The sequence below is a fragment of the Anguilla anguilla genome, chromosome 1, assembly GCF_013347855.1.
Source record: "Anguilla anguilla isolate fAngAng1 chromosome 1, fAngAng1.pri, whole genome shotgun sequence".
Lineage (NCBI taxonomy): Eukaryota > Metazoa > Chordata > Actinopteri > Anguilliformes > Anguillidae > Anguilla > Anguilla anguilla.
Window position 1 is genome coordinate 33690420 of NC_049201.1, and position 24875 is coordinate 33715294.

General features: G+C 39.1%; 1 protein-coding gene across 3 annotated transcripts in view; it reads left to right on the forward strand.

Annotated features, from left to right (window-relative positions):
• LOC118220034 (protein unc-93 homolog A-like) overlaps positions 1-24875 on the forward strand; it is a 58686-nt gene that overhangs the window by 8423 nt on the left and 25388 nt on the right. Inside the window, exons 2-5 of one of the 3 annotated variants that reach the window (XM_035403629.1) lie at positions 5915-6096; positions 14968-15197; positions 20329-20457; positions 22813-23024. In XM_035403629.1, the coding sequence (XP_035259520.1) occupies positions 5915-6096; positions 14968-15197; positions 20329-20457; positions 22813-23024 (753 nt within the window). The remainder of the gene's footprint in view (positions 1-5914; positions 6097-14967; positions 15198-20328; positions 20458-22812; positions 23025-24875) is intronic. The other 2 variants (XM_035403636.1, XM_035403645.1) reach the window with 2 other exon arrangements.

Below are 24875 nucleotides of genomic sequence, written 5' to 3' on the forward strand. Positions count from 1 at the left end.
GTTTAACTGAACTGCACAATGGCTACTGTGGCAACAGTACACAAGAAGGTATTGACCGTGTTACATGTATGATGCCTTACATTTATACCGACTCTCTCCTATATCCTAATTAATCTTACGATCGCAATAATTAATGCAAATTCAACCAAACTCCACAATATTTGCGGGGGCTTGCAATTTTGCAAAATTCCTGCAATTTCTCTGCATTAAATGTCCAAATCCAGAGCCGTATAAAGAGCCGTATATATGCGTTAAAGCATATAAAAAATACGTAGCAAAATGTGTCTGTAGGGGCTGTAGTCATAAAGAAATGCATGACAAAATGGTTAGGGAAAGTAATCATAAGTACCTATCTGTCACAGGAGTCATTAATCCATTTTGTGAATAAATTTGTTCTCTGATAAATATATTTGTTGGCAGATGGCTCATTCGGACAATCTCTGTTATCAACACTGCTGTCTAGCATAATTAGCAAGCATAGCATAGCTCGACCTGTGTAACGTTACTTGTTGCTCCGCTGGGAAAGGCTGTTCATCAATGCATACAACTTGCTTTACTCCAAAAGTCAGTTCAGAAACTTTGTATTAAAATAACTCCTCATTTACAGTTAGCAAGGCTCTTCAACCTCTCCTCTCATCTGTTTTGTAAAGCTATGTCACTTTTATGACTCAGGAATTTTTTTTGTAACTTTGAGCCCATGCATGGTTCTTTATGTTCAGAAAATTAAAAAAAAACATGAGAACTAAAATATTTCCAGCTATTTCTGTGATGTGCAGTATGCTTATTATCATAGGAAGTGATTACATATGACTCCTTCTTCATTAGGTAGTAGTAAAAAAAAAATCTTTTTCCTCGACTTGCAATTTTTGCCAATTCCCGCAATTTTACAGCAAAAAAATCACAAAATTTTGCAAATTGCATCGCAATTTTTGAGAAAACCCACTGCAAAATCAAGCATTTTTGATCGCAACAATCACAAAAAATCCCGCGAAATCCTGGAGGGACTACCTAAGTGAAATTAACATGGATGATAAGCCTATAAACTGCTCTGAACTATCTAACTATTCTTACTTTCAGTCTGGCCACAAGGTTCAATGAATAGTCATTTATAATCATAAATTTAGCTCAAATACATATAAAAATGTTATGGGTAAGAAGAATAGCATGTCCCTATTTAGAACTTGTCACTAAAATATATTTTACTCTTCTTTCCCTTCAAAATAAGAGCAGCAGTAAAGCTGTTGTTCTAGTTTGTTCATGAGTCCTGTGGTCAAGGTGTTAATAGCCAGCTATTGATTTGAGTGCTCACATTTGCCATTGGGTGGTGGTTGTGTGAACAACAATTAGTTCCTGTGGGAAAAAAAAAAAAAAAAAAATAATATATATATATATATATATATATATTGTGGCAGACAGCAGGGAGAGGTGATGTTGTAGTCTGTATTCCCGGTCACTTGTCTCCCCAGTACTGTCTCTGTGTCTGTGTTCCCTGAGCTGCTTCACTCCCCTGTACTTGTGTGATTTCACTATTCGGGTGGTTCTGGGTTTTCGTGGTTTCCCCCCTTCTTTCCAGTCTCGCTTTACTTACTTCCTGCCTATTTCTAGTTTTACTAATTTCTACTAATCCCTACTAACTTATAGATTGTAAAGTACTAACCTCACTAATATACTAACATGTGAATATTACTAATGGACTAACACACACTAGTTTTGGGTTTTTGATAGTTTAGATCACTATACTAATACATTAACCAGTCTCCCCTTTTCCATGCTGCACTGTAGCTCCGCCCCTTTTCTTTCTAGCCTGCTCTAACGCTGAGTTCTGCAATTGCCTGCACCTGTCTCTTGCTCTGACTGCACCTCTCTCTCTCTGCACGTGTTTTACCTGCTTCACCCAGGCCGTCTATTATCATTGTTGTCTATGTGATTCCAGTCCGCGTTTTGTCAGTCCCCTGTCATTGAATTAGTTTTCCTAATGTTCTTCACCTGGATGTTGTTTGTTACTCCTCCCTCACTCACTTAACCCCTCCTTGATTGTTACCTTCCCCAGTGTATAAATGTCAGTCTTTTCCACCAGCTCAGAGTCAGAACTGGTTGTGCCGATTATTTGTAAGCCTTTGTCTATCGAGATTCCTGCGACACCCCTTTGCCCGACTTCGAGTTTGCCTGCCCCTTTTGGTTTTGTTTGCTTCTGGTTCGACCTTCGCTTTGCCTTGACTTCTCTTTTGCCTGTCCCTTTGTACCTTCGCCATTATGATCTCCTGGTTTTTGATTTTTTGCCTGTCTTTTCACTATTCTTTTGGAAACTCGATTCGGCACCGTCCTCTCTCTGATTACCTGGCTTCGAACCTCGGACTGAATAAAGACAACGTTTTTTGGATTTCCCTGGTCTGCGTGTGGGTCCTTACACAGAACATCACAGGTGAGGGGAGTGGTAATTGAGGGCAGATATGTTGCAGCCTGCTGGCTCCACCCCCGAGCCTTCTATGGACTTCCTGCCATATAAATCTAAAATCTTATATATATATATATATATATAATTAGATTTTCAGTGGGTCAAAACTTTACATACACTTTGTTAGGATTTGGTGGCATTGGCTTTTAATTGCTTAACTTGAATCAAACTCTTGGGGTAGCCTTCCACAAGCTTCTCACAATACTTTGCCAGAATTTTTGCCCATTCCTCCTAACAGAACTGGTGTAACTCAGTCAGGTGATGAATGGAGCAAAGTACAGAGAGATCCTGATGAAAACCTATGCCAGAGCACTCAGGACCTGACTGGGGCAAAGGTTCACTTTCCAACAGGACAAGAACCCTAAGCACAAAATGCAGGAGTAGCTTTGGGACAAGTCTGTGAATGTCTTTGAGTGGCCCAGCCAAAGCCTGGACTTGAACCTGATTCAACATCTCTGGAGAGACCTGAAAATAGCTGTGCAGCAACGCTCCACATCCAACCTGACAGAGCTTGAGAGGATTTGCAGAGAAGAATGGGAGAAATACCACATACAGGTGTGCCAAGCTTGTAGTATCATACCCAAGAAGACTCAAGGCTGTAATTGCTGCCAAAGGTGCCTCAACAAAGTACTGAGTAAAGGGTCTGAATACTTATGTAAATGTGATATTTCAGTTTTATTTTAAATAAATTTACTAAAATTTATACACCTGCTTTTGCTTTATGGAGTATTGTGTTTGTGGGAAAAAGTGAAGGGGTCTGAATTCTTTCCGAAGACACACACACACACACACACACACACGTTTGTATTGCTATACTTGTGAGGACTTCCCATTTACTTCCATTCATTCCGTAACCCTAACCCTAACCCCAACCACTACATGCCTAACCTTAACCCTAACCTTAACCTAATTGTAACCCTAATGCTAAGTCCTAACCCTAAAACAGCCTCTTGAACTTGTGGACCAGCAAAAGGTCCCCACCTTGCTGAATTTTCCTCATCTTTCTATCCTTGTGGGGACATTTGGTTCTCACAAGGATAGTAATACATGCCCCCCCCCACACACACACACACACGCATATATATATATCTACAATTTTAGTGCCATATCAAATGTTTACATATATTTACAGAATGTATTTCAAAATGCTATGAACATGTTTTTATCACTCATTTCAAATATGTACATACATTTATTTATATTTTTCAATATATGTCAATATCCAGTATGTGCATATATTTTTGAACATATATTTTAGTGCCAATTTCAAATATTTAGATGTTTAAAAAAATGTATCAACAAATATATTTGCTGTAACATTCACAGAATTTATAGAACGTATGTAACATTACATATTTACAGAATGTATTTAAAAATGCTATGAACATATGTTTTTATCACATTTAGTTCTAATTTCAAATATGTACATACATATATTAAAATATATATTTTTCAATATATGTCAATATCCAGTATGTGCATATGTTTTTTGAACATATATTTTAGTGCCAATTTCAAATATTTACATATTTAAAAAAATGTATTAACAAATATATTTAAAATATATTTATCTTCTATGAGAATGGTGCAAAAATAATGCACCATAGTATACTACAGTACACATTATGGTAGTTCCATGGTATGTACCTTGGTACAATGGATGCACCATAGTGCACTATAGTACACGTATGGTAGTAAAATGATATGTACCATGCTACAATGGATATACCATGCAATGTGGCACAGGCTATGGTAGTAACGAAGTACAGTACATACCATGGTACAACTATGGTACATTATAGCATGGTACTTAAAAACAATACCATGGTACACAAGACCATGGTATTGACAAAGACCAGACGGAGAGCACACATTACACCCATTTTTAATTGCTGCATTGGTTGCCTGTTAGTTTTAGAATCAATTTTAAGATCCTTTAATTGGTTTTTAAATCACTAAATGGCAACGCACCTGCCTATTTATCCGAAATGCTTTTTAGGTATGTGCCCGGCAGAACCCTTAGATCCTCTGACACTAGTCTCTTAACTGTTCCAAAGGCTAGAACAAAATGGCATGGAGAAGCAGCTTTTAGCTATTATGGTCCTAGCCTTTGGAACAGCCTGCTGGAGGGTTTCTGAATCTGTGGACATTTTAAAAATAATTCTTAAGACACACCTTTTTGGCATTGTTTTTACCTAGGTTTTTGCATTGCTTTTATTTATTTTATTTACTTTATTTTTATTTATTTTTTATTATTATTATTATTATTATTATTATCATTATTATTTGTTTGTTCATTTTCTCTCTTTTTAATTATAATTAAAATAATTATTTTCAATTATTTTAATTATTCCTTGCAATTATTTTCTGTGAAGCGCATTGAGTTGCACTTACTGTATGAAATGTGCTATACAAATAAAGTTTGATTGATTGATTGATTGACATGTTTCTTCCAGGCACATTAATCATGTCCTAAAACATTTTTAGTATGGAACAGCTGACCAAATGGTTGCTTCATTAGTGGAAAATATGAGCAAAGTTGATTTCAGTGAAATAAGAATTAGCTGTTGCAGTTCTAATGTTGTTCTATGGTCCAGGGGTTAAACCTGAGGTTTAAACTCCAGCTAAGCATGCTACAATTGACTCAACAAAATCACAGTGAATATATTTTATTTATTTAGAATATCATGACTCTTTCAGGTAAATTTGGCAGCTGTTCCTTACCATCTTGAGTAGATATATGTTGGTCTCATACATTTTAAATCTGAAAGCCCTCTAAAATGACCACTCTCTGGCTGAGGAGCCACTTAAATTGTGATCTCGTACAGCTACAACTTTTTGATGAAGAAAAACAAATGTTCTATAGTTATGTTATAGCTAGCTAACTAGCGAGATAAATTGGTCACTTCTTGGATGTGACACAACAACTGGCAACTTTCCAACCTATCAAGCAAGCTTTTAAATTCTTCTTGCTTGTCATCCTTTGGTAGTAAAGACTGGGTACAATTTTTTGATTGTAAGACTGTTAATTAAAAGTGGGACAGGCAATTTTTGCATTACATTTCTTTGTCTCTGGAGTGCAGGCATAAATCAAGGGGCAAGCAAGACAGAGACACAGATATAGGCATCAAAGATTCACTGAGAGAATCTTTACAAGAATCACACTATTTCAACTCCCAGAGCAAGAGATTGTTAAATGGTACAGATTAAGCAGCCACACAATAATTAAGGCTGGGTGTTTTTCACAGATAATTTTGGATAATAGCCACCCAGTTGCTGAGGTCATTCAGCTTCGTAGAAAATGGGTGGACTTTTGGCAACTAGTCTACTGAGTTGGTTGCTGTGTGTATTTATTTGGTGGGTGGACGCCGTCCACCCGCGTGCACCCCCAATTTAACCCCTGGTTTTACCCAAATTCAGTGCCATGAGTTTCTCCTCTGTTGCTGTATCTTTTCGCAGAGCAGCCTGAATTCTGAAGAGGGGCTGGGCGTAGCTTCTCTGAGTGTGATCTATGGGGCCCTCATACTGTCTTCTGTTCTCCTCCCACCAATCATCATCAAAAACCTGGGCAGCAAGTGGACCATCGTTGCCTCAATGGGATGCTATGTAACATATTTCCTTGGCAACCTCTACCCTGGATGGTAAGGTCTTAATCTTGGACTCAATACTAGTATATTGGGGTGGCGGGAATGCATCCACCCAGGGTCAATGAAAGATTGTGTCGAGTGAAGTATTCTGATTACTGATTCCATATAGGCTGGAGTATTATGCATATTGATTGCCAGTAGTGTCACCTTAATTGGCCCCTTTTTGTTTATTGAATAAAATGCTGTAACTAAATTGTGTAACAGAAAAATTGCTGTTTTATTTAGTGTCAGCAGTGAATTTGTCAGATTGAATATTTAAGATTTTGGTATAGACAAGATTTCATGTATAGACAAGGACACACGTTTTGTTTCTGTACCTGAAAAGGACACACGTGCATTTTTTATATCATCAATGTACTGTACATTCATGCAAGAAAAACAGTACTGTGTTTATGAATAGTAAGGCTTACAGTGTGAGTCACAAAACAACACATAATTAGGTTAGGAACAGAAGTTTTGCTTAATAAAAACAGTTTTGTTGACAATTGATGATCATTCTCTCTTGAGAAGAGGCTGTCTTCATCTTGTAATGGCAGGACATTTTCATTTGCCTATCAGCAGGAGGAGAACTTGTCATTACAGATGGCACTGGCAGTCTTCAGTTGCTTTTACTGGCTTGTCTTTTCAAAATTCTTTGATGAGATCTGTAAGAAGTCCAGTTGATTTCCCAAATCAGTTATGACTTATCGAGTACACACACCAGTCCTGATTGGGGACCAGCTCTTTTGATTAAATATGTGTTTGAAAAAGGGAAAATGACTAGACCCCTTCCTCCAACAACCTCCTTTTTCGTCATTTTCACTGCAGAGAACACATGGCAGAATCTTGTCTTTAGGGATATTTCCAAAGTTCATACAAGTGGTACACAATACCTGGCCCTGTTCCTGATAACCTTCAGATGATTGCAAAGAGACATGATGGAAGAACAGCAATACTGATGACAGCTTGCTTTCCTTGGGTCAAGTTAGTTGCCTCCATGAATGGATCAATGGTGTCAATCAATTCACGCAGTTTACCATACTTTCATGCAGAAATTATTAAATTCTTGTCATTCTCATTCAAAACATCTGACAGCTGTTGATTATCTAGGTGGACAGATAATTTCACATGACAAAGTGTAGAGTTTTGCCTGGTTGAATTTGCTACAGGGATGGCTGTGTTGGGCAGTTGCTATGGAGAACTGTGGCATTACGGGAGAGTTCTGAAAGGGTAATTCCCAAACCACTGGTATCTTTCAGTCCGTCTGCAACAACAAGCTGCAATGTGTGTGAAAAGCATAACCATCTCTGATAGCTACAGTTTGCATCAAGAGTGGCATTGACAATCTGCTCCTTCTCTTCACATTCTCCAACATCTGGTCATCATCCAATATATTACTAGGATCAGTATCCCCAGTATCCCTCACTATCTGATCCACTATTCAGGGGAAAGCAAGTGGTGAAAGCTTTTTTCATATTTGCTGCATTGTCTGTGATAATGAATTTGTTTTTGATTTTGTAGTCCTCGTCAATGTTCTCAGACACAGCTCCAATTTTTTCTCCCTGAGTGTTTCCCCCAAATTTGTTCACAAGATGCTAGTCCAATGACCATTGGCTCACCTTTAAAAGTTCACGACTATTGTTTGAATGGTTGGGAGTCATGGCTAATGTCACTGCAGCCCAACAGATAGATTGGTTGCTTCATTAGATATGAGCAAAGTTGATTTCAGGTGTATGTGGCTCATGTGTAACAGGCCTGCGATCCTCTTTATTTCCTGCATGTTTTCTTTATTGAAATGATTTTAGGCATGTAAGAAATATTGACGGCTCCTTACAATTTGACCTCCTTTCTTTTGTTTTGATCACCTTGTTCTTGCTTTTTAGTTTTGGTTTTCATGTTTTTACAGTTTTTATGCACTCTGATGGGTACATTAAACTAACCTCACCATTCATTCAGTCATCAGGGCATGTAATCAAAACATAAGATATTGAGAAATGCCATCAAATGGCTGGATACAAACTATACATTAGGACATTGCTTTTATTTAGGCTACCTTGTTAATGTAGTAGTAGCTTTTGTTGGCAATATCAACAACGCTTCCTAAAGAACCCCTACATTACCAAACAGCATCATACTCTAGCAGCCCCTTTCAAATTGTATGATTCTAGGTCAGCCTTACATTTTCCTGTAGCAGCCACATACAGTGTAGTGAAATACCCAAATAATAGCTGGAAGGGAACAGAACACACAGTACAGTAGGCTTTAACAAAATTTCATATAGCCTATAGCTGACTGTCTGGTGCATTCGCACAAAATGAAAATGAACAGGGGTAGAGTGGCATCGATATGATAAGATAATAAGGACACATAGTGTCATAGATGCAAAGAACCACTCTTGCATAGCACTCTGGTGTTCCACCAATCAGATTGTTGGTGTTTTTGGTGGGTTTGAATGATATTTGTTTGCTATGTTTAGCATAGGCTATATATTGGTTGCTAGTATGCTAACCATCGCTAACTAGCTAGTGTTAGCTAGCTATCGTTTTTCTATCATAGACCACCATTGAAAATGAATATAATAAATAATTATTCAGCCCACTCACTGTTTTTTCCTCTCCCCCTCAGGCGTCAACTGTAACAAGCCCTCAGAGCGGGAAGTCTACCTCAAAGTGATCAAAACAAACTGACAACATTTTTCTCACAAAATAACAGTAACACGTATGATACAAAACATCCTCACCAGCAGGCAATTAATTAGTGGCTTGTCAAAGTCATAGTCAAGTGCAGCATTCCCCTTTCAATCATTGACAGAGATGCTTTAAGACATTTCTTAGGTGTGTTGGACCCTAAATATACACCTATTGCAAGGTCAACCATTACATCAGTGACAATCACCAGGGATCCTCAATCTTATCCAAAATGGGTGCAAGCTTTTGTTTCAGCCAAGCAGTAACACACTGGATTCTACTAATTGAAGTCTTTAGCCAAGACTCTAGTGGGTGATTCACAGAATCAGGTGCTTGGTTGGAACAAAAGCCTCCACCCTCATCGGCTCTTTCTGGATAATATTGAGGACCCCTGCCCAATATGGTCAAAGAAAGAAAGAGCAGATCAAGTATCAAGTATTTCCATGACTACAGATCACCATACTTAGAAAACTGTACCCTTCTCCAGAGCATACCACTGAGCCAGCCAAGTAGGTCACATATCAGACATCAGATGAGCAACTAGATGCACAATTAACCAATAAATATTATTATGTAAAACAACACTGATGGCTGAAACAGAATTCCATCTATCCATCATCTAACTCAGTTATTCATGATCAGGGTCATGGGAGGAGCTGGCGCTGGCTGGGATATGTGTGGGAAGTGTTTCTGCCGTTTTACCTTCTTTTTTCTTTGTTAGTTTAACTTTTTGTTTTAGTTTATTGTCTTTGCTTGGAATCCATGTGGGGGAACGGTGAAGATAGTTGTTTATTTGATTTCATGTTTGTGAGGGTGCGCTCTCCCTCCATGCGGCAACCAATGGTGTTCCCCCGGCATTGCCACATCTCCCTCCCAGGGGTGTCACGCTGGCGTGTGACACATGGGTAGGCACAATACTAACACAAGAAATAAGGCTAGCTTCTCCAAGTTTGAATAATTCCATCGTTCCAACATGAGAACAACGGGAGACTGTTATGTCTAGTGCTGCCTGTCTAATGGGGGTGGCAGGGTAGTATAATGGTTAAGGAGTCTTGTAACCAGACGGTCACAGGATCGATTCCCAGGTAGGACACTGCTGTCGTACCCTTCAGCAAGGTACTTAACAATGCTTCAGTATATATCTAGCTGTAAATGCTCTGTAAAAACATTGTGTAAGTTGCAGATCTTCCACATGGCATGCTAAATGTGATCAGCATTGAGGAATTGTGGTCTAGCGATATCTGCCAAAAAGAGCTCTTCGTATCAAGAACAGAGATGACTGTAGAGTTTATCATTTGGGCTGCTACCTCTTCTATGGTGCTTCAGGGCCTTATTTAAGTCTCTTGAGTTGATACATAGCCATTTGCAATTTAAGTTCTCCTTATGAGTTGCTACCACAGGTGGCCACCCATTCTGCGGGTTCTGAGACCGTGATGAAGATTGACCATTCTCTGTACCTTTAACCTTTTCTTGCATAGCCACAGGTGTTTCACATGCAGGTTTGTTGAAAGGTTTTATATCTGGGTAAAGTTTCATTGGGTATATGACAGGAAGCTAATTGATTTTGTCTTTGAATATTTACTATGGATTTGTTGTGAGAACTTACAGCAACATGATGGATTTCCATGATGAACTTTGAGTGTGATTAACCCCATGTTGAAGGCAGTCTGGTATGCCAAGTAAAGGCATGTACATTTATTTTCACCAAGTAGAACTGTAAGCTGTGGACTTGGTCTGATGAATAACAAGAAAGTTAGGTCTGTCCTGCTGTGGGAATTTTCTCCCCTCTATAAGCTACACACTTTGTGTTATTGTTGTGCCCACCTCCTCTGTATTTCTCACTTTTGTAAATAAAGTATCTGGAATTACATTGCACTTAGCTCCAGTGTTAACTTTGAGCTCAACTGTTCTTCCAGCACATAACAGTCTTTTGTCAAGGATTGGACTTTATTGTATATATGGTTTCATTTTCAACTGTGATTCGGTCCACATAAAATGATTCATCGCCACTGACTGACGTTTTTCCTGTTCTAATTGGTTCACTCTCATTTTCCAGTTACGTGGCTGAGTACCTTTTGTTGATTTGCAGTATTTCTTAAGATTATTCCACTTATTTCATTTATGACACTGCTGGCCATAGGCTAAACATTTTTCTTTTTTAGCTTCATGATTGCCTCCACAATGGCTGCAATTGACAATGGGATGTAAGAACGCAGTTCTTTTTCTTCTGTTTGTACAAATGTGGTTGTTTTTTCTTTGCTTTATGATGCATGCTGTCTACGTTTGTGGTGGTTTGTTTAGGTCCAGCGAGAGTTTTGGTGTGCTGCTCTATAAATTTGGCGTGGATTTGGCCTATGTTAATTGCTTTAGCCAAAGTTAACTGACTATCACACAGAGGGAGTTTTCTCATTCCAAAATTAGTCATGCCACACACAAGTCTTTTTGATAAGCTGTTCTGTCACCTCACCAAATTTGCAGGTTTTTGCTTTGTTCCACAAATTACTAACTTAAGCTTCATTCGTTTCACCCGGCTTTTGGTTTTGTGTGTTGACTACAGTCACTTTGAGGAGAATAAACCCGTGTGTGAGCATCTTTGTCTAGGTGAGCAGCCGCTATGTATATGTATATTCTTGTGCAACATACACCATTTTTCTGCGATACTGCTGTCGGACACTAAAGTCTTGGGTCAGTGAAATCCTTCTGCCACGTTTGCCCTATTCTATGTTCCTTTCTGAAAGAGATAAAAACAATTCTTTTGTTTCAGGCTAGCTAGAAAAGCAGCTAGTGCAGCGTGAAACCACTAGCCAAATGGATAATAAAACTTTGTCTTTGTCAATTACATTTGAAGTTGTCACAAAGATTATCCCACCCTCTGACATTTTCTGGCACCATGTTGGATGATGAGTGGAATGGTTGCCTTGGTAGGTTTTCTTTATTTTAGGAGAACATGGCCTTAACACTGCAGATGCGCCATCACTTACATTAGAAGACTGGCTCGTGCACACATGCGCATAATATATTTAACTACGGAAGCTCACAAGTTCAAATGGAAATGGCAATAAATCATGAATATAGCTCAATATTCTACAACCGCCTAGCAACGAGTGTAAGACAGAGCCCCATAAGTGATAGTCCTTCTCTGCCATGTTACCATCAATTGCTGTCACATGATAGTCTTGCCTTTGAAATGCAGGACATTGAAGAAAAGCAACATCAACACAAGTTCACTGGGCTCTATGTTGGCATCTGTCTGTTTCCATCTCATGCTTACCTGCATTACTCTGTGGACATGTACATCATACAAGCAGCATGGACATGTACTGTAAATGTGCAGGCCACATATAGGTGTAATGTAAACACTATAGGCAAGAGATTGGATTTCTAGAAAAAAATCTAATTCAGGTATTAACACCTGCTGTGTAAATGTAGCCTTAGAGATTCAACATGCAAAATAAGCAATTTGACCAGGGGTGCTCAAATTGTTCCATACCACTGTACTTGAGATGCATTGTAAGTAGAATTCCAATGACAGCAATGTTACTTTTGTTCACCTGTGGGCTCGTGCCAAATCTGAGCAAATTTGCATTTTCCAATGTACACAATTAATTGGCTTCTAATTATAAAGCTATCACCTCTGTTTTCGTGATGTGATACTCTTTAAAGTCCCTTGTCCCTCTACTGAATTTTGAAAGTTGGGTTTCAGATATTTTACACCTTACAATTGGAACAATCTTCAAAAAAATCTTAAATGTGACAAATTACTTTCAATTGCTGACATATAATTAATGAATCTCTGACTGAAATATGCTCCAGTTTTTAACCTCTGCTCTACATTTTAATTGCTGTTACACTGCTGTCACATTCCCCATTTGATGTATGTAAGTTGTTTGTCTACTGTCTTGTGGGGTATTTCCCAGCCTGCTTGGTGAGAAGGACAGTCACACCATCTCATATGACTATTTCTTTCAAGTGCCCTCTGAAGTTGCAATAGTTAAACCAGAAAATATATAACTATATATATATATATATATATATATATATATATATATAACTCAACAATTTTCACTGTAGTGCACCTTTGGAATTTAAAGATGAAACACCACTGAGAATGTCTAGACCAGTGGTCTCCAACCCTGGTCCTGGAGCGCTACAGGGTCTGCTGGTTTTTGTTTTCACCTTAAAATCAGCACCCAAGTGAGACCCAAGACACCAGGTGAATTGAGTTAAAGTTACAATCTCGAAGATTTCCGTTTCGTTCTCTTTGGCGGTACCAATGGCGAGAAGTGGTAATTGCAGGTGTGTTTTTGGACCTCACTTCCCATAGATCCAACCGGATCCAACCAGTGTCGCCTGTGTGACGTCAGTCAGTTGGCACATGGGCCATGCCAACTATAGCACTTAGTCTACTATTTACTGAATGGTTGTTATAAAAGTAACGTTATGTACGTACTCATTCATTGTCTAACATTAGGCTAACTTAAGCTGTTTTTACACTGCTGAGCCGGGTTAAAATGCTGTAGCAGACCTGGGGTAGAATTAGTGATGATCAATTTCCACAAACGTTCTTTATCCACCTTTTGCCCGGTATGAACGTCTTTACACTGCAGAGAAGAATTTGCGAGATTCGCTGTGGTTCGTGCAATTATTTATCTCGTGCACAATAAACAGTCTTTTTTGTGAATGATTGTTGCGTGATATTTTTGAAACAACCGCCTTGCAAAATGTTACCCTTGGTGTCTCTGGTTTTGCTAGCTAAACTGTTCGAGGATAAAGCTGAGCTGGATGTTAAATTAGCAATCAGAACAAAAAGAATAAAACAAAAACAAAGAAGATTTCATCAAAAAGGGAATCAAGGCTGAAGAAACATATGAGGAAGCGTAATAAAATAATAACAACGCTAATCCATACTGCCGTATTCTTTTATTTAGTTTTCTCCAGCTTGACATCTTTACACAGAAATCAGACCCGGCTCTGCTCCGCCTATACCCCGGCTTTATTCCGATCATTATGAGCTTGATGGCAATGTAAATAACGGTAACATTAAGGCCAGTTCAGATCAATGATTCGCAACGAGACGAAACGGTTTCAGAATGTTGCAGAGAAAATTGCAGCGGTGTGAACTGGTTAGTTGCAGAGCGTCTGAAGCCGTTGCCTGGGGTCTCAAAAGACCCACCTTGTCAAATCGCCAAATGCAGTTTTAGAACGTTTACAATCAGACGTCTTGGAATTTTGCAGGTTGCATCCAGTCTCGTTGTGAATCATTGATCTGAACTGGCCTTTAGTTAGCTACACTGCAACGTTGCACAAGGTAGCATTGCATTCGAGAGACGGTTTGCGAGGTTGGTACCAGTCGGTAGCGTTAGCTAACATTTTTTTATAATTGTTAGCTGACATTAGATCGTGTTATTTACATTAGCTAGCTAGCTAGCTAACGCAACATTACCTGATATGAGAGATGGATACTGTGCGCAACGTTGTCTAAACTAATGTTGCCTTTCTTGACATGGTCCGGTAGCTAGCGTTAGCTGTGCAAATAGCTATGTAATTTAGTTACGTTACATTATCATCAAATGTAATACGAAATCTACATCAACAAATAATATGACCTCTCATGTTACACAAAAACTTTTTAGGGTTCCATAACCACCCCCCCCCCCCGCCCCCTCTGTTACTGTAACGCTGGCAGACACCGGAAAAAACAGTACACCGCTCACACACAAGTGAGTTGAAGAGCGAGTCTGTTGCGGTATCTCCGCCTACCCTCTCTGGCGGACCAACCACTGATGGGTGGTGGAAAACGCGTCACTAACTATGCGCCACTTGTGATTTTTTTCCTGGGAATGTCGCCACAGACACCCAGTTCTTTAATCATAAATAAAAATAATAATAATAATATTATTATTATTATTATTAATTAATATAATAATACACTTAATCACCATTGTTTTACCTAATTTGGCGATAGATAGTGACTTAACAGACATTTAGTTTAATGAAAATCTTAGAGATTATTACTTTAACTGTGTAATCACCTGCTCTAATCAATTCATGAAGTGGATTCACTATGAAAACCAGCAGACCCTGTAGCTCTCCAGGACCAGGGTTGGAGACCACTGGTCTAGACCCATGCAATAGTGCAAAAAAATCAAAATAGCTTAAATTGTATATAATTGTAATATGAACAACCTCTGTGTTTTAGGGCTACACTGATTCCCACTTCTGTGATTCTGGGATTGGGGGGTGCCCCCTTATGGTCAGCAAAGTGCACCTACCTCACCATTAGTGCCAACCAGGAGGCAGAAGAAAATGGCAAAAGGGCCAGGGATCTGGTAAACCTGTACTTCGGCATCTTCTTCCTACTCTTCCAATCCTCAGCAGTGTGGGGGAACCTGATGTCCGCTCTCATATTTGGGCAAGATCCAGGAATAGGTAAGGAAGACAAACAAGTGAACCTTTAGCATGCAATTAAACTTCTCTGTGTGCTTTCTGTTTGTTCTCAGATGAGGATGCAGTCAACATTTGTCTTAATTTGTATTCGTGTTTGTCATTTATGAGTTCCATAATCCATTTTGCACTTATAAATTTGACCCTTTCAAATTTATAAGTGCAAAATGTGACCCTTTCTGTGCTGGGTGGCTCATCCTTTTAAGATTAAAGTACTGTGGTAGTGTGTTGTTCGGCTTCACACAGGGCTCAGAGGAAATATGTGACAGGAGCCACTGAACTCAGGCTTAAGTCGCATGAGGTGATTCTCCAGAAAATCGCGTTTTAATTGAAAACACTTTTTTCACACGTTTTTTTGCAGAAATGACTTTTTAAACATGTATACTTTCTAATACCTTAATACCAAACTCGTATTTGATCAGTAAACATGACAAAAAGTGAAATAATTAAACTCTCTTTCTCTCCATGCATCTCTCTCTCTGTCTGCTTGTTGCGAGGGCGCAGGACAATGGGCTGGACATCCATATTAATGACCATTCCGCATGACATTCCTGCATAAGTAGTCAGGAAATACCTTGTGTTGTTTACAATCTAGTCTACTTTTTTACGAGTGATAACGAATGTCGCGGGAGATTCTATCATGTATGACAACGCTGGTGATGTAGCTAATGCTCACCGCCAAATTAGGCTACCGAGCTGAATTTAGATAGTGCCAGTGACAAAAACGAATAGATTGACATGGTAGAAGTGAATGAAGTAAAGGGATACCTCGGCCTTTTAACAGTTCTAAAATCAATGCGCTACAAAATCCAGCATTCTAACGCAAAACAGCAACATTGTTCTTTCTATTTTGAATTGTTGTTACGTCCCCTCCCTTTTTCAGTGTCCAATTTCGCAATTGATGGTTGAATCACAGTTCTAGTTAGTGGCTTAATTTAGTTGCCAACCATCACGCAAAATACTGAATTGTCTCTTATTTGGACGGTAGAATAGGCATTCCGTATTTAACTCATGGCTACGGGACGCATTTACTTTGGTATCTTTGTTAACGACTGCGTTTATAGTAGCCGCTGTTTTTAATATAATTCAGTAGTTAGTTAGCTAGCTAACCGGGATAAAAAGCATGCCGTGAGACCATTTTGAGCTAAAACCCAGCTGAATTTTAATATTGGCTACGTAACAAGTGACGGCGAACCTATCATAAAACTAGCTGGCATTCAAACCCGGTTTCAGAGGGTCTTGGAAAAACGCTGTACAGTGCGTGACCGCACCATTTCAAAAAGCAAGACAGAGCTAGGGAGATGAATTTGATTGAGTTGTGGTTTCATGCAGTTTTCTTAAATAATGTAATTACAAAAATGACCAAAATTGGTGTTAATTGTATGGTATAATACAAGAAGGATCTATTTTTCTAGATAGAATCGTTGTTTTCACAGAATCACCGACCAGAGGTTTTTGATTAACAACAGAGCAAATGGAACTACCAACCAGAGTCTTTGCATGACAACGGTAGAATATACCACCACAATGCGTTATGTGAAATTTGGTATCTATTTAAGCTCTAGTAGCTACATTTCCCAGTAGTTTGTGGTAGCTTAATTACTTTCAGAATGATGTAAAGTACTATTCTTTTCACTGGTGAGTAGGACAGCAGCTATTGACAGCTTGTCAAAGGCATCATTGTTATTTAAAGGAATAACATGGTGGTTGAACGTGACACTTCCCAGTTGTCTTTAGGCAACAACAAAACAAATGTGCATAATTTTTTTATTATTCAGTCATTTCAATGTACTTTAAAACGTATTTTTCTAAGCCTAAATTTCCCACTATAAAAGTTCACCCGAACCGTCTGGGCGTGGTAATGAGAACTGTCAGTTAGCTATGATTGACAGACCGTGCCCCGTTACCATAGCTACCCCCATGATAAGCGCTCTTTTTGGGAGACTTTTGACAAGCTAGCTAGCTTAGTAGTATATCAAGTGTCGATAGATAGCTAAGGTAAGGACGTTGACTTATATCCAATTATAATTTTTGCTATCTAGCTAGCCAAGTTAAGATAAAAGCACAACTATAACGTCCTCATAAAAGCAAACTAGCTAGCTAACGTTATCGATAACATTGCCTTATGAAGGCAAACTACCTAGCTAGCTAACGTTAGCTAGCTAGCTAAATTAATATAACCAGAAATAATCTAATAGTCCTTAAAAGGCACTCTAATTTAAGTGAACCTAACGTTAGTCAAATATTTGCATTGTCTTGCCTGTAAGCCAGCGACGCAAACTATGGGTCTCGAGTTATCCATGGGTTTACGGGGCGTGGAAAGGGGAGTGGTTACTGTGTTCGTGACGCACCAAGTTGACAATTTTCTCAACCGGTTGAAAATAGGACGATAAATTTAAAACGCATATTTCTCCAAAAATACAGAACGGACATATTTAATACTTTACTCATTGTGTTTCTTCAATGCCTCTTGTGCAAATAGCACATAAAACTGAGAAAGTGTGAAAATCACCATGGTACTCCTTTAAGAGAGGGGTGTGACTAAGGCTGCATAAATTAATAATTAAAGTCTGAGTGGGTGTGAACAAGAGGCAGTGAGGATCCCAACTTCTTCTTTCAACCTATATTAAAGTTGATTTCTAAGCAGTTTAAATATTTGTATTCCATGCATTCAGCATCAAATAGGTAGAATATACCACCACAAAGCATTATGTGCAATTTGGTGTAACTGGTATCTATTTAAATACATGGTTGCTAAGGAAATATGTCACAAAAGTGTGGGAATCACTTGACAATCTTTGGCAGTGAAAATCTCTGGGTTTCTGGCAGCCCATTCAGCATAAATGTCTAACTTCAAAACAGCATAACTTCCTCAGTAATTGTCCAATCTTCATAAGATGAAAGGTTCAAATGTTTTCAGTATATTTCACTGATTTGAATCATTTAAACTCAAGATCATTGACTCAGTCTTTTCAGTTTTTGATCTTATGCACATGCTCAATTACGTGCTTGTCATCAAGAGATTAATATCAGACAAAGGTTGTGTTCACGTTTTTTTACATACATAAGAAGCTCAAAAACACAGGGAACCTATACATTGCATTCTATAAATGCAGATATTGGTCTGAAATGTGTGTTGTTTATTCATCATAATATTTATTATAATATTTGGTAGCATTGCGAGATTCAAAGAGAAAGCGCTTAATTTTAATGAAAAGTGGACAAGGACATGTCATGTTCTTTAGCTAGCTTTTTTTAAAGATAATGCATTTTATGTTTTCCATGTGTCATCATTGTACTGTGGCCAGTTAAAACTCTGGAACATTAAAAAAGTTTCTGTTTGTGGTAAAATAAAATTTAAAAAACAAGGCTAGTAGCAGTGGCAGAAGCTAGTTATGATGGGCCCCAAGCTCATCCACCTGGTTCCTTGAGTTTTTCACAATAGTTTTACAATCGTTAATCGTTTTAACTGAATGATTTTCCATTTTCATCAACACAAGTTTATCCAGTTAGGCTAGTCCCGAGTTGAACTGTTGAGGCCTCCATTCTCTTTCATCCACTAATATCAGATTAAATGCTAAGATATAATTTATTTTTGGCGCTACCTAAATGGCAATATACACCAGAGTTGTTTGAAATGTACTATGACGTTCACTATTGTAGAATGCCTGCCCAATTAGCTCACAAACGGAAGAGAAATATGTCAGCACGAAAGTGACAGGTCCAATATACAATGAAATAGCTACGTTTAAATATGCGTTTTATCCAGCAAATATCTTAGTGGTAACACTTCACATATAGGTACGCATTTTTTGTGTTTATGGGTGCAGTATTTATTAAGTTTGAAAGTATTAATGTAGCGTGGTTATATAGATTATATATTTTATAGATTATGATTCAGGCCACAAGTTGATCTCCCCTTATTTTATTGCATGGTTCTTGAGTCCCCTGACATCTAGCAGCAGCAGCAGCAGCATCCTTATTAAGCCACTTCTCAAACAATTTTGCCATTTGCATGACCTCAGTCATCTACGTTGATAAAGCAATGGACACTAATTAAGCGCAGAAGAAGATTGACAGCAATTTTTACAAGTGACACTCATGTTAAATTCAGTTCGATTCCTTACTTCTATGCTGCAGTATGCAATATGTTGTACAGCATGTTAGATGTTGTTAGAAGCAGTGGGAAATGCCAACATTAAAAATGAGAGCAGTTATAACATTTCACTTGCACAAAAAAGTTTAATAAAAATAAATTGTGTTTGTAATAAGAAAATAGTTTGCAGCAATATAATAAGAAAAGATAAGCTGTATCCCAGAATTCACCCAGTGACATTGCAGAGCTGTTTTCTTGTGCAAATGATTTTATAATTGCCCAGCTTGGATCTGCAGTTTTTGTCAAAACCCAGAATTGAGTGTAGTGGGAGGGCTGACAAACTGAGTCTGAAATCTCCCTCCCACCTACAAAATATCCCATGTCCACCATTGGGGGCGCTATAACTGAAGCAATCACGTTTAGGTACAATTTGCACATTTTTTTTCTCTGATTCCCTGAGAGTTGATATTTTTCATGGACATTATGTCATCATTTCCAGTTGGGTCATTTTCAATTTTTCGCTATACTTGGACACTGTAAAAATAATTTACCCGATGGGCACCATAGAAGGCACACTTCTGTCCCTGTCTGTAAATACATACCATGAAAATGGTGCCCATTGGAGAAATGCGGGCGGTTCTCTTAACACACCATAACACAGCAATGGAGACATATTTTTGACTATTACAGGGCCAAAATTGACTGTGTGGAAAAACCTGTACTTGGTAGAAATGCCACTTTGAGGGTGGGATTCAAATGCTACCCTGAATTATGAACCAATTAATTTAATGATTCTTTGATTCATGGTTAGAGATATTGCTTTTATGGACCCTTTAGTGGTGGAAGACTGAAATAGAAGTGAAATAACTCAATGTTTTCTCTGGGCCATAGCTCTATGAAATCTGATATTAAATGTGGACTATGCAAGTGTCAGCTATGACTGTCAGACCAACAGAGCAGTGGCAGTGTCCAAACGGAAATGGAATTCCATTTAACTATTTAACTTTGTCTCTTCCAAAGCTGAAATCACAGAAGAGGACCTGTGGTTCTGTGGCGCAACTGATAGCTGTGAATACCCTGGATCTGCTGTGGGAAACACAACCAGGCCGGCACAGAATCTGGTCAACACATTACTCGGCTGCTATGTCGGTATGGTGTGGCATCTATAATATGAGGAAACCATGTCTGATGTTTACAACAGGGTTCTTTGTGTCGGAAGGTTTTATGTAAAATTTTGTGGATTACCTACCAAATACCGTACCTCCCTCCGTCCAACTGCACACTTCTTAGGGTTGGCCGTAAGCCTTGCTGAGAGACTGGAGCACCACGCCCACCTGCTTCACTGTGAATGATCATGTCATCCAGGCAGGCAGCAGCGTATGCAGAGTGAGGGCGTAATACTCGGTCCAGCAGGCGTTGAAACGTGGCGAGTGCCCCAAACAGCCTGAAATGAAGAGTGACAAATTGGTATGAGCCATACGGAGTGGGCATGGCATAAGTGTCAAAACGAGACCTCATTCACCTTGCGATAATTAACACACAACCATACAGACCAATCCTGCTTATGTACTAACACAATGGGGATGCACCATGCACTGGTTGATTCTTCTAATACTCCCATTTCTAACAGCTTCTAATTCAGCCTGCACAATTTTCTTTTTGTGCTCAGGCAACCTATAGGGTCTGAAACGTGCCGTCACCCCAGGAAAGGTTTCAATATGGTACGGAATGAGATTTGTGTGCCCTGGCAGGCGAGAGAACACATCAGAAAAGTGATTATGCAACAGGGCTACATCTGTTTTCTGGGTCGGCGAGAGATGGTTATGAAAAAGGACCGGGTTGGAATTGGATGCTTTTGTTACCTCAGGTCCCAACTCATCCCTCTCAATCTCTGACGTAACAGGCACCGCCACTCTCCATGCCTTTAACAAATTTAAATGATAAATTTGTGTTGCCCCGCCGTGTAACCACAAACGGCCCTTGCCACAATTGAGCCCCCCTATTTTATGAGCGTCGCTGACGTACTTGTGCCTGGAGCATATGCTCACGTGACAACTGTCCCAATGTGTAGGGTTTCGCTCGCAGGTCCAGAACATATTGAATTTTGTTTTTACTCGCGCTTGGACCGTCCTCCCAGCTTTCTTTAACCAGGTCCAATATACTGCGTCAAGGTTGGCAACCAAAAAGCAGCTCAAAGGGAGAAAATCTTTGAGCTGGGATACCTCACGCACTGCAAACAATAGAGCGTTCAGCCACTTATCCCAATTTTTACTATCATCGTGTACAAACTTACAAATCATTGTTTTTAAAGTTTTATTAAATTCCACCAGTCTGTCCATTTGTAGATGGTTTGTAGTCTTAATTCTACGCTTTTAATTATCTTTGGAGTCTGTTATTGGTATTTGTCGACCAGAGTTGGGCCAGTGAAAGCTAATGAAGCTGAGAAAAAAGAAAAAAAGTCGGAGCATAGGCTTATCAAAATCAACATTTTAGAATATCACTAAGAAAGAGCACACTGGTTAGCTCAGTAATCTCAAAGGGTCTGGTAGGTCAAGGAAGACTTCTTTAGTTGATGATATAAGAATTCTCACCATAATGGAGAAGAATCCCCAAACAATTGTCTGACAGATCAAAATCACTCGTCAGGAGGTGGGCATGGATGTGCCAGTTACTATTGCCTGCAGAAGATGTCATAAACAGAACTACTGAGGATACACTGCAAGATGTAAACTCCTAGTTAGCTGCAAAAACAGGATGACCTGTATCAGTTAAAAAATGTTTGTACTACAAATGACAAAAAATGACAAAGACACTGCACATAAAACACAACAATAGTCATCCAATATTTATATCTGCTTATCCTGGGCAGGGTCGCGGGGGGTACTGGAGCCTATCCCAGCGTGCATTGGGTGAGAGGCAGGAATACACCCTAGACAGTCTGCCCATCTATCACAGTGCACACACACCATTCACTCACACAGTCATATCTATGGGCAATTTAGAATCTCCAGTAACCTGCATATCGTTGGACTGTGGGAGGACACCGGAGTATCCACAGGAAACCCACGCGAATGCTGAATTCGATCCCAGGACCTTCTTGCTGTGTTCAATAGTGCTACCCACTTATTATTTGCCGATAATATGGGGGTCCAAACATCAATATTAACAGACAAATGATCTACACAAAAATAAAGATCACTGGGATCTTTATATTTTCTGTTTGGGACTCCATGACAATAACTTATGTATATGGCTATGGTGATGCTAAATAGACAAACATTTCATTGTAAATGTGTCACATGGTGTTATACAGTATGTCATTGTGGTATTTTATACACTAAATCAAAAATGTTACCACAGGTCACAGGTTAATCAGTGAGGAACTGCCAGTCATCCAGAGCATAAGTGTCATCCAAAATCACACCTGCAGCCATCTTACCACACCATGTCAATTTCATGACAATGGAGCGAGCCACTTTGATGCCTCCCCGTTGCTCTTTACAGGTTTTGGGGTCCTTGCCATGGTTCTGGTGGCAGTGCTTCTGGACAACATAGACGGGGATGTGGCCAGGACTTACAGGGAGAATAGGGAACCACTGGGCAGTGCTGTTCAGGGTACATTCAGACATCTCAAGGACAAGAGACAGCTTCTTCTTATACCACTGACTATATACAGTGGATTGGAGCAGGCTTTCCTCTCTGGAGACTATAACAAGGTAGTGAGGGGTCTGAAAACTTAACCATGTTTCATTAAAAAAAATGTTTTTGCTGAATATAAATACAGTACAAAAGCCAAAAATATTAGGCCACTTGTGGTTAAAAAAAATAATTTAGGTTGAGAAGAATTCAGTTAATTTATGTACATTTATTGAATAAAAAAACCAAAGTACAAACTTAGATTTAAACTAATTTTTGGCAGTCTATTCAATTATTTTGCAAAGTAGGAGATGGAGGGGATGGAGGGAGTTGAGGGGTAGTTACATTGAAGGAAATCTTATCTGCCTACTTTTTTAAAAATACGCTTAGCCTGTAGAGAAAGTAAAATAGCCTCGAAAAAAGAAATATGTCAAAGAAGAAGGGGTAAGGCTTAGATGTGCAGAGCCAGGTAAACATGTTGTGCAAGAAGGTTACTCACAGCAAGAATTAAGGAGAATTAAGAAGCTTAAGATTTCAGGGTGCGGGCCGTCTGGGTAGTGTAGAGGTAGAAGCACTCGCCTACCACCGCAGAGACCCGGGTTCAATCACTGGCAGCGGTACTTCCAGCTTGGTCAGACGTTCCGACGAACACAATTAGCAGTGTTTGCGGGTGGGAAGCCGGTGAGGGTATGAGTCCTGATCGCTGCATTAGCGACTCCTACTGGTTGGTCGGGGCGCCTGTCCAGCGGGGAGGGGATCCGGGGGAGATAGCGTGAACCTCCGCGCGCGTTACGCTCTCCCGGTGAAACTCCTCACTGTCAGGTGAAAAGAAGTGACTGGTAACTCCACATGTATCGGAGGAGGCATGTGGCAAGTCTACACCCTCCCCAGACCAACAGAGGATAGCGCACTGACCAGGACTGTGGCTGGTCTAATTGGTATAACGACTAAATTGGGGAGAAAATGGGGAAAAAAAAAAAAAAGATTTCAAGGTGCAGTGATATCAGAGGTAGAAACAAATATCTTGTGGTGTGGAGAAAAAGCAACCACCATACAACTAGAAAGAAGTCAGTTTCCCTGGCTATAGTAAAACGGCAACTATGTTCTGCTTGTCTAAAATTATGTGGCTATTAAATAATGAGTCTAATGCTGTAATTCAATTTTAATGAAGAAAACATTTAATTCCTTTCCCCTTCAATATATTCTCCTTCTGCAACTACACATCGCTGCATTTTGGTCTTCCCCTGATCAAAGCAGTGCAGTAGGTCTTCTTCCGTTAGTTGTCTCAGAAGCTCCATCGTTTTCTTCTTCACTTCTGGAACAGACTCGTACTTGACCACCCTCCCTATTCACCAGATCTGGCACCATTCAACTTTTTTCTTTTCCTTAAAATGAAGTTTGCACTCAAGGGAACCCGTTTCGTGTCTGTTCCAGAAGTGAAGAAGAAAACGACTGAGCTTCTGAGACAACTAACGGAAGAAGACCTACTGCACTTCTTTGATCAGTGGAAGACCAGAATGCAGCGGTGTGTAGTTGCAGAAGGGGAATATCATGGATATCAGAGGATATCACAAATTCAATTCTAACTAGTTAGAATGCAAATTCTTGATATCAGAAATTCAATTGTAACTAGTTATAATGTATATTTCTGATATCATAAATAAACATAGTTAAAATGCCAATTCATGATATCGGAAATTCTATTTTAACTATTGAGATTTAAGACGTTTTTCTCATTTATTTCAATGGGAGTTAGAATTTTATCTAGTTAAAAGGCCAATTTCTGATATCATAAAATCAATTATTGATATCACCAATATAATTTCAACTAGTTAAAATACCAATTTCTGATATCATGAATTCAATTTTAACTAGTCGAAATGCCAATTGTTGATATCAGAAATAAAATTTTAACTTGTTGAAAATCCACT